The 10,354-nt window shown below is 40.6% G+C and overlaps 2 protein-coding genes across 5 annotated transcripts; one reads left to right on the top strand and one right to left on the bottom strand.

Moving 5' to 3' along the window:
* Nucleotides 1-78: 78 nt before the first annotated feature.
* lg5h19orf54 (linkage group 5 C19orf54 homolog) lies at nucleotides 79-6,165 on the bottom strand. 3 transcript variants are annotated; one of them, XM_049575995.1, is made up of 7 exons: nucleotides 6,075-6,165; nucleotides 4,911-5,125; nucleotides 3,839-3,907; nucleotides 3,494-3,618; nucleotides 3,001-3,130; nucleotides 2,779-2,849; nucleotides 79-2,224 (listed from the first exon to the last, which is right to left on the bottom strand). In XM_049575995.1, the coding sequence occupies exons 2-7, from the start codon at nucleotides 5,096-5,098 to the stop codon at nucleotides 1,890-1,892; spliced, it is 918 nt and encodes a 305-aa protein (XP_049431952.1). In that variant the 5' UTR covers nucleotides 5,099-5,125; nucleotides 6,075-6,165; the 3' UTR covers nucleotides 79-1,889. The 3 variants fall into 3 exon arrangements, with proteins under 3 accessions (XP_049431952.1, XP_049431950.1, XP_049431951.1); XM_049575993.1 differs by lacking the exon at nucleotides 6,075-6,165 and adding an exon at nucleotides 5,239-5,686; XM_049575994.1 differs by lacking the exon at nucleotides 6,075-6,165 and adding an exon at nucleotides 5,401-5,686.
* snrpa (small nuclear ribonucleoprotein polypeptide A) lies at nucleotides 5,759-9,285 on the top strand. Of its 2 annotated transcripts, none has more exons than XM_049575996.1 (7): nucleotides 5,759-5,855; nucleotides 6,105-6,199; nucleotides 6,319-6,491; nucleotides 6,640-6,816; nucleotides 8,204-8,380; nucleotides 8,482-8,570; nucleotides 8,665-9,285. In XM_049575996.1, exons 2-7 carry the CDS (start codon nucleotides 6,127-6,129, stop codon nucleotides 8,822-8,824), a joined length of 849 nt encoding a protein of 282 aa, XP_049431953.1. In that variant the 5' UTR covers nucleotides 5,759-5,855; nucleotides 6,105-6,126; the 3' UTR covers nucleotides 8,825-9,285. The 2 variants fall into 2 exon arrangements, with proteins under 2 accessions (XP_049431953.1, XP_049431954.1); XM_049575997.1 differs by having other exon boundaries at nucleotides 5,779-5,822.
* Nucleotides 9,286-10,354: the final 1,069 nt, after the last annotated feature.

Raw genomic sequence — 10,354 nt, 5'->3', positions numbered from 1 at the left:
TCATGAAATTGGAATTCAAATTAAGTTTTTTTTCCATTTCTTAAAAGGTAAACATGCTGGGAGAGAGGTATGATATGGTGTTTACAAAGTATTACACGTCTTGCCCACAAATCCTCTATATTTGTAAAATGGCAAATGATCAGGTTTTCAAACCAGGTGCTGCTTTGTAAGTAAGAAAACTGGGCTCATAACCACATTTTGTATTTTAAAAAGGCAGCGTATTTTAAAATTGTAAAGCACACAGACTGGTTAAAATTGATATTAATTCCTTGCTTTGTCCAAGTCATGGATTGCAATAAACTGGAAATAAGAACTTTCAGAGTTTTTTGTTCTTCAAACACACAACTCAGATCAAACACTTGATTTGAGTGTTTTATTTCTTTTACTGAATATCCATTAATATAAGTTACGACCACCTTAACTGAAACCAAGTCATGACCAGGACCAGAGTGTACTGAGACTGTGACAAGACAGAGACTTCAGGGGTTGAGACCGAGTCAAGACTAAACACAGACCAGTGTGAGGCCAACGGTGCATGACTGAGTGCAAATCATAGGCACAAACATCGACATTTCCATAAAAACAACCACAGAAAACATGACAATTCGCTGTCACTCACCTCTTTTATTGCCATGTGTAATGTATGTGTGCATGTACACGTGTACTTTGAGAAATATTTTTATAAAACAAACAAAAGGCAGTGCAGAGTTGAACTTAATGTGTCAGAATTTTCACACAGTTGAGATCTCAAAATGTAATCCAGAGTCCTCCTTGTCCCAGACCAAGACATGACCAGTAGTAGTCTTGAGACTGCTTTTGAGACCAAACTTGAGTACTACAACATTATGAGAATATAAACAAGTTAAATATAATATCCGTTCAGTCGTTATTGTATGCAGCACCGAGAGGTAAATGAAGACTTGTTACACTGTAAACCTGCAGGACAGAACATATAATTCTCCATAAAAACAGCACTCAGTTTAAATAACAGTGATCCATGGAAGGGCGACATGGATAATTCTGCATTGCAGTATATTTTCCAGAAATTCAGTCAGAAACTTAAAGGATAAAAAATAAGATGATAATTTCTGTTCTCTAAATTAAATAAAGGTATTTTTTCCCCATCATATTGATGTAACAACACTGTGGATCCAATATTTTTGATAACGCACAAATTTGCCCATAACAGTTCCAACAAAAGGCCTCATACATCTGAAGATATTAAAGGTCCAGTGTGCAGGATTGAGGGGCATCTATTGGCAGACATGGTATGTCATAATCATTAGTGTGTTTTCATTAATCACCTGAGAATAAGAATTGTGTTTTTGTCATCTTAGAATGAGCAGTTTATATCTACAAAGACAGCGGGTCCTCCTTGACAGAGTCCGCCATATTGTTCAACAGTAGCCCAGAGCAGACAAATCTAACATAGGCTCTAGATAGCTGCATTCTCGTTTTTGCGTCGGCCGCCGTAGCTCTCCTACAGACTTAGCACACTGGAGAAATTTCAGTTCTGCAACCTCACAGTGAGATGCCACTAAATGCTGCAAACAAGACCTTTAAAGAGACAGCTACCCGTGTATCAGAATATGTACACACTTAATGATTCAATATCATCTCATATTGTTACACCATTTACCCCTAATAGGATCCAAAATGTCCCAGCATCAAAGCTGTAGCACATACAGTATTAATACTGTAATGTAGACATTCACAACACTTTGAAACACTTTTGGATAAATTCAGAAACTTGTGCAATTCACGCAGACATCAGATTGTTCTTAAGACTTTGGGTTAAACTGTGATATCAGTCATATTGCAGCATGAGAGTTCACAGTGATGCCTCTTTAACGGATCAGTGTTTTGGCACCCTGTATCCGTCACACTCATTACTCTTTCTGGGTCCTTGTGTGGAGCAACACCGCCTGTCCAGCCAGTCCGGCCTCCACGCCTCCCTGAGGAACGACGTACGGGGTCCCATCGTTTGCTCTCCGAGGGTCCAGTGTCTTCAGCTGCTCGTTGCTCTGAGCCACACTGTCCATACTCCACAGCTGGTAGCTCAGGCTTTTACCCTGCTTAGCCAGGATGTAAACCTCTTTGACTGCTGCGTTACTGACAGGACAGGGAAAGCTGCCGTCCACGGCGAGGTAGAGCCAGGGCAGAGAGGGGTCAGGCTGAAAGTGCTCTTTGCTCACAGTCCCCTGGTCCAAACCAAGGAGAACACCTGGAACAAACAGATGTGGTTATTGTGTGGCAAGTTGATGCTTATAGCGCTGTAGTCTGACCTCAGTTACCATGGAAACATATCCCTCCAGAATAGTTCTCTCCCTTACATCCAGAATCTGATTTGTAGAGCAGGGCATCTCTGTAGCACTACAATGCTTCATTTGTAATGGCATGTTGATCAAAAACTTGAAGCTCCTGCAATTTTTATATTGCACTTGGCCATATTGTGATTTACATAATATTTTGATTAATTACTACTACTGCCAATAGTCCTTTTTGGCTCTGTTCATTGTAGCGATTGTGTTAGTGTTGCCGCAACATTTTTCTCTCCACATCATGTTTCAGATTTGTTGCTTTGTGCCCGAGAACATTGGCAGTTTTTTCTTAACATGTTCACTGTCTTCACTGTGAACTGAGCTGTGCTTGATGTCTCAAATTAATGTCTCAAACCAGCTTTATAAAACAGACTGATCCTGGTTCTGTTTCTTTAGTTAATTCAAGACATTCTGACCACCTCTATTGGTCTTCAAAGAGTGAGCTCTCCAGTCTTACCTGAAGCGACTGCCCAATGCGCCCTGTGGCCACTCCGCTGGCACGGCTCGTGGTTGAAGTCCTCATCATATCTGTACATACTGTCAAGGAATTCTATCCTGGAATTATTAACTTTTCTTTTATGATGTAAGTAGCATTAAAATAAAGAACAAAAACAACCACAAAATGAAATCTTTTCTTTCAGGACACCTCTCATGGCAGTGTTATTTTGGTCCAGGATACGGGATGAGGACAGGCTGTCTCCCCCACAGGTGAGTGATAATGGCTGCAGTATTATCACCACTTAAACCCCCCGACAGCAGCTCTGCCTTACAGCCACAAACCTCCTCTGCCAGAAGGGCCATGTTGTCAGCTGGCAAAATAAAAATCTTAATGAGAACATCAAAAAACCAAACACCATAAACAGGGTGAAACTGCATATTAGTTGCTTGTGATACATAAAGATGGAATTACTACTAAAAAACAATTTTAGTTGCAAAACTGTTTTTATACCGTCCACGTTTTAATGACATCCTACATCTGGAGTTTTTAATGTAATAGATTTGCCCTTCTGACGACACCTGGTGATGTCAAGGCATGTGTTTTCCCTTTGGGAGGATTCAACTTTTAATCATGTTATCATAAATAAAAATGGGTGAAGCATTATAACAAAAAAACACCCCTATTTGCTCTTGTTTCCCACTCTGTTTTTTCTACAGTTAACAAACTTTGTTACCTGAAAACATTTCACCCTGTGCCGTGTATCCCCTGCTCAGTGCCGTCTGAACAACAGTTTCCATATCAACACTTAGCTGTGGCTGTCGAAGGTGAGCGGACATCCACAAAGCCACCAGACCGCACCTGAAAGGTAAATGAATAACACTCTAACGCAGTCACACCCTGGCAAATATGTCATGTTTAATGATTTAAACATAAAAGCATTGAGGTCACACTAATAACACAAAGCCCCATTGTACCTTTAACAATTGTGGTTACAGTTTTATTTGTGTTATACAAATGCTTTCTCAGTTAAATAAAGATCACAGTGTTACTAAACATACACCAAAGTGTACTGACTTACTGTGGACCATCTTGGATGAGGGAGGGCACATATGTGTTCACCAGCAACCACTGCAGGTCCTTCCTAAATCTGAAGCATGAAAAAAACAGCTATCATAAATACAAATTATTCCAGTACAATCAAATTCAACAGCCCTGATTGGAGATTCTTCACCTGAGACACTTTCACATGTCACAGTAAGAAAAGCACAAGTCTTCTGTCTTTTATTTAACTACTTTGGCTTCAGTCTCCTAAAACAGAGCCATCATTAATGTTGTTAGCAACACTTGCACATTTCCTGCCATTACAAGTCAAAATGTCTGCTGTGAAAAGGCATACTTATCAATTCTTTGAGAGGCTTATATTACTCCATTTTTGTTGACTTTGAGAGAGATGTTGATTCAACTGTTATTTTTTTGAGGCTGCAGTTAGTGTTGATTCAGGATTACGCTGTATTAAGGTGTTACCAATATTGTGGCAAACTTAAATATGTAAATAGTGTGGGCAAAATATTCGTAATACCTTTCAGTATAAACACTCCTAGAGCTACAACTCAATTACTTGATTAATCATTGGTTTATGAAGTGTCACGGCATGATGTAAAATATCCATCACAATTTCCGAAAGCCCTAGATGACCTTTTCAAATTGTTGGTTTTGGCCAATCAACGGTTGAAAACCTGAAGACATTCAATTAACTATCACAGAAGACAAAGAAAAGTAAGAAAGTCTCACAAGTGATAAGCTTGAGCAAGAGAATATTTGGCATTTGTCCTTAAAAAATTACTTGCATGATTATAACAATAGTGGCAGGTTTTTAATAAATTCTTAGCATTATCTATGACTTCAGTAGAGTTTACATTAATCTCTAGGACAATGTCAACAGAAAAGTAAGCATTATAACCTTCACACAGGTAGGGCTTACTGCAGTAAATTTGGATCAGATTGCACATGTGTATCTAATAATCTGGTAACTGAGTGTTTGTGCTCAAATGTGAAATCAGGGAATATTTTGTTATAACATCTGATGGTCAAAATAAACATTTTTAGATTAAATGTGCAAATAAAGTTGGTCTTTTCATTGAAAATCTCACCTGCTCTCCCTTTGACTGAGCAATAAGCAGGCCTCTGTGTAGTCCCCCTCCACAGCACTCCTGTTACTGGCTATAGTCTGATACAGCTTCTTCTTGGGTGTTGAGGCTGGAGGAGGTGGAGGACCTGGAGCAGGTGGAGGAGGAGGAGGTGGTGGTGGTGGAGGTAATGAGGGACACTCCATTGACATCTTGTCTGAGCTCTTTTAGCATTGACCCTGACAGAAGTGATAGCTTAGTCAATATTTTGTGCATCTTTGTAAGGGGGTAAGTTACAGCAGCTCATGACACTCATCATCAACACTGTAACACACTCTTCAGTCTCTCCTACCTCTTACAACTTAGCTAGCTTTGTTGCCAACAAGCTCGGTGGGGGAAAGTTAGTTATCCATTAGGCGGTGAAAGCTGTTTTGGGTAGAAACCTAAGTACGACAGTCTTCTCGGTTGTCGTTCACGTAAAGTAATTAGCTTGCCATATTTTACACACACTAACCTTAGTTCCTGTACTCACTTTCCAGAGTAGCACAGCTAGCTAACAGCCCGGTGTTTTACCCATATATGGCATGGCAAGTTTGCTCTTCTTCTTCGTGTGTATTGTCGGTTCACACACGTACGTTAAAAGGCCACACCGCCCTCCACTGCATTTACTGACTTTAAAGTAAAAAAAAAAAAAAAAAAGGAAAAAAAAAGACTGATTTGTCAAAATATGTGGTGATATCTAAATATCTCCATGTCACCGTGTTTGGTAACAGCAGCTATTAAAATACCGAAAGTATGCTTAAAAAAACAATTGAGCGTGAAACCGGAAATGCCTCCCTGTGTTGTTTGTTAATAACGCGAGAACACGGAGTACGGGATTTGTGAAGGCTGGGGCAAAGACCGTCTTTGGCAGGGGTTTTCATTCATTACTTCGAGGTGAGGATCCTTCGGTCTTCTTTCCCCATCGAGGTAAACAGTTAAATCGTTTGTTTTTGGTTTTAAGCTCTTTTGCAAAGCATTTGTGGACTTATGTTGCCTCTTTAGTCGTTTTTTGTGACAATGGTGTTAGCGATAAATGGCTTTTGTACACTAAATAATGTTAGCTATAGCTAGCAGTTAGCTTTTAGCCTAACGTTCACCACACGTTAGTTAGCTGCCTAGCGGCTAATCAAGAATTGTGCTTCTTACCTGTTAAATAATCAGTTGTTTTCTCTCCAGCCACTCATCTACAGAGTAGAAAATGGCCACTCCCGATGTACGGCTCAACCATACAATCTACATTAACAACTTGAATGAGAAAATTAAGAAAGATGGTAAGTTTACACTCGCCTTATTAGCTTCGGTTGAATGCACACAGCAAACAGATGGCCCATCTAATCAAACTCATGCTTTCTTTTTGTGTTGTGTGTTTTTGTGTTTTGTGTTTCTGCAGAGTTGAAAAAGTCGCTGTACGCCATCTTCTCACAGTTTGGACAGATTTTGGACATCTTGGTCGCACGAAACATAAAGATGAAGGGTCAGGCCTTTGTTATTTTCAAGGAGGTTAACAGCGCTTCTAATGCTCTGAGGTCGATGCAGGGATTTCCTTTCTACGACAAACCCATGGTAGGTGAATCACAGTGTAGACAAGATCACTGAGAGGCTTTACAGAGAGTAAAAGTTCCTATAACACACACGATTGACACAGTTAAACAACTCTTGAGGCATAAAATCTGTAGCCTAACGAGATTCAACTGTCCTACTGTTCCTACAGCGTATCCAGTATGCCAAGACGGACTCAGACATCATAGCTAAAATGAAGGGGACTTATGTGGAGCGTGACCGTAAAAAGGAGAAGAAGAAGATCAAAGGAGCTGACACAGCCGGGGCTAAGAAGGGTGTACCGGGCGCTGCTGCACCCATGGTTGCTGGAGTACCGGCTGCCATGCCTGTAAGTAATGGGTGTTTTATTGTTACTCTGTAGGAATAACGTTGGTAACGGATTTAATTACTGGTATCAAAGATGGTGGATAAACCAAGACGGTCCACTGCGGGTCAGTTTCCTGTATCAGTGTCACGTGGGGTTCGCGACCACCACGCCCCTTTAGGAGACTAATAGCAGGTCCTGAGTCCATTGACTTCAGTGGGAGAATTGAACGTGATTACAGATTATGGCCGATTCGTTTGCCCCATAGTCACGGTATTGGACACATCTATCACAAGCCACATATCTTCAGAACATTCCGACACCAAAATGGCAAATTTCAGACGGACAAATCAGGAGAAAATGTACTTTCTTCAAGACCTGTCTCAGTTTCAAAAACACACTCGCGAGATCTGGCAACAGATATCTCCTCACTGGTGCTGAAATCAGTACAGTTTCACCAAAGATACTGGATTAAAAAATATTTTTTTCCAGCGGATATCTTAGTTACAACATGACTGAGCTAGCAAAGCAGTTTTGTGTTGCTGTGTGTGGTATTTGTTCAGTTTTGGGAAATCACGATGTCTAGAAAGCATCAGTGGCTGCAGCTGACAGGGACAGCTAACACTAGCAGCAAAGCTAACATCAGGACGTCATCTGTTAAAAGCCTCCCGTTGTTGGATACGACATGAAACTACTCCAGTTAGCTCAATCATGCTGTAACTAAGACATCCGCTGGAAAAAAATATGTTTTTCATGGACCGTTTATTTATTTAGCTTACGGCCAGTAAGGGTACACACGTTGACTGAAGCAAGGTTGGGGATACTCGACTTTGATTGGCGGTTCTCCATCGTCTTTGATTGGGGTAAGGGGACAACGCCTACTTAGGAGACCGAAAATGTATACCATTTCATACAATGGGAGTATATTGTAGGTGGGCCATCTTGTAGTAATCCAGTATCTTTGCTGGCATGTAAACTATTGTGACGCCCAAGTCGTTATTAGTGACCCTACATATAAATGTAGACAGGGTAGCAAACTCTTGCGAAATCCGGGTGACTGTATGGAGATGTATTACTCTTTTCTGTCCCGAAGAAATTGCGAAATCACACAGTTCCGGTGTGATTTGGACTAACATTGTAAGACTATGGACAATGACACTAAAAGAGGCAAACAAAAAATATTTTCTCTTTCACTGACACTGGTCATTATCGAGCTATGCTGACAGATAGGATAGAGAACAGTTAAATCTAAAACTCGTACCAGACTTTCATGCAGCAGTAGCATGTGGGCTCCCCAGATTTGGGTGGAGATCATTGGTGGTGTTAGGAAGGGAAAACAGATGTTTAAGTTGGTGGAAACATGTCACCACAGCTGCTGACATGCTCATCACTGTTGTTCTTCACTCTTCAGGGAATGCCTCCCATGACCCAAGCTCCTCGTATGATGCACATGCCAGGCCAGCCACCTTATATGCCCCCTCCTGGTATGATGCCTCCTCCGGGAATGGCGCCTGGTCAGATACCCCCTGGTGCCATGCCTCCTGGCCAGATGATGCCCGGACAGATGCCAGGACAAATGCCCCAACAGGTAGTGTGTTCTGACAGAGCATGTTGTCATTTGAAAAAAATAAATGTTTAATTTTGTCCTAGTATTTTTATTCTAATATCTCTTTGCCTTTGTCCTCACAGGTTGCAGAAAATCCTCCAAATCACATCCTCTTCCTCACCAACCTTCCAGAGGAGACAAACGAACTCATGCTCTCCATGCTCTTCAACCAGTCAGTACCAACTCTTTCTCTGCATTTGATTTTGCATTTATATATTTTTCTATTTGTGGAATGGCAGAACGTGAACGTATTGTTGTGTACTCAGGTTCCCTGGATTCAAGGAGGTGCGTTTGGTCCCTGGTCGCCACGACATCGCCTTTGTGGAGTTTGAGAATGAAGTGCAGGCTGGCGCTGCACGAGACGCACTACAAGGCTTTAAGATCACACAAACGAACGCCATGAAGATCTCATTCGCCAAGAAATAACACCTCAAAGCTGGTCTTTTTCTTACATAAACACACACACAAATCTTTTTATAAATGTACAGCAGTGGCCCAAACTGAAACATTTTTTGAAATTGACGATTCCTGATCAGTGCAGCGGTGGACAGTGTTTTTTTTGTTTGTTTGTTTGTTTCTTTCACCCTTCCTCCAGGATCACATGTAAGTATACATTTGTTGCATCAAGTTGCTGTTTTTTATTGTTCCACCCCGACGGAACACTTCATGAAATAACATTCAGGTAAATTTATAGTGGAGTTCTTCATCCTACTGATCAGTGTCGCTGCGCATTCCCCCTTTTTTGGATTTATATTCAAAATCACAAGCAACTTGATGTGTCATCTGTTTTGTTTTTTGTTTTGTCACAAAGCATTGCACCCAGGGTCTGGTCTACCAGACATTGTACCTGGAGCTTTTTTCTTTTTTTAATTAAAACTTTTATCTGAGACTGTGCTCTGCCTCACTTTTTCCATGTGTATTCACTGTGTGTTGCAGTGGGAGTTTGTCTCAGGCCAACAGATGGTGCTACAAACCTACTTTCTTCTATTTCTGATGTTGAGGTGTGAAGCACAGGGGTAGATGGTTAAAGGGATGCATGGACTAAACATCTTAAACAGTAAATAGTTTTTTGAGCAACCCAACTGATAATTTATTCTTACTTGTGCACATTATTTTGGCCTCTTCCATGGTCTTGTCCATTTTGCTTAAACTCAGAGTATTTAGCCATAATCTGTTATGCGAGGGGTGATATGGAAGATTATTACAACCATAGACAAGAACACAAGATGTAATGTTTGAATAATTTGGGGAAATGACATGCAGCTTTTCTTGGAACAGTTCTCAGTCCCCAGTAGGATTAAGTTAATTATCACATTTATTAGGGGCCGGGCAGGTCTCCTCTTGTTTTTGCCTATGTTCTTCTCCCTACCATAAAATCTGCCTTCCCATGTATGAAAGTAAACCAAACTTTGCACATACATCCAGTCCTGAGCAAAACTGTCCCACCTAAAATTGTGGACTAATTATAGTCATGACGTTGGCACTACAACCACCGTCGAAAGTTTAAAACGTTGCTACGACTTTGCAACTTTCACCAAGCAGTAGCCTCAATTGAGCGGAAATCCTCAAATGGATCTGAGCTGCAGCAGTCAAGATGTCTGTTATTGTTTTCTCAAAAACTGTTAAACTAATTAAACCTTTCCCCTCACACATTTTTTGCTCAGTTGACACCAAACTTGCTATACACTGTCTTCGTACAGTCCTGCACAAACAAACTAGCTAGATTTTTGAAATATTTAAAGTTGAGTCCACAGTGCATCAAATGCTTTAATGTAAACAGTACTGTAAACAACATCTGCAGTTTTTTGCTGAATGAATCCCCAATATTCCTGACAAAAGGACAAAAATTTTATGGTTGAATTAGTGTGGCAAATTTCAGAGTTGTATCTTAAAGTCTGAGTTTCTGACAAAATTTGAATTCTATCACGTAAACTATAGCAGTCAGTGGAAATGCGA

Source organism: Epinephelus fuscoguttatus, linkage group LG5 (genome assembly GCF_011397635.1).
Source record: "Epinephelus fuscoguttatus linkage group LG5, E.fuscoguttatus.final_Chr_v1".
NCBI lineage: Eukaryota > Metazoa > Chordata > Actinopteri > Perciformes > Serranidae > Epinephelus > Epinephelus fuscoguttatus.
The sequence above is the reverse complement of the archived record's forward strand: the minus strand, read 5'-3'. Positions and strand labels throughout refer to the sequence as shown.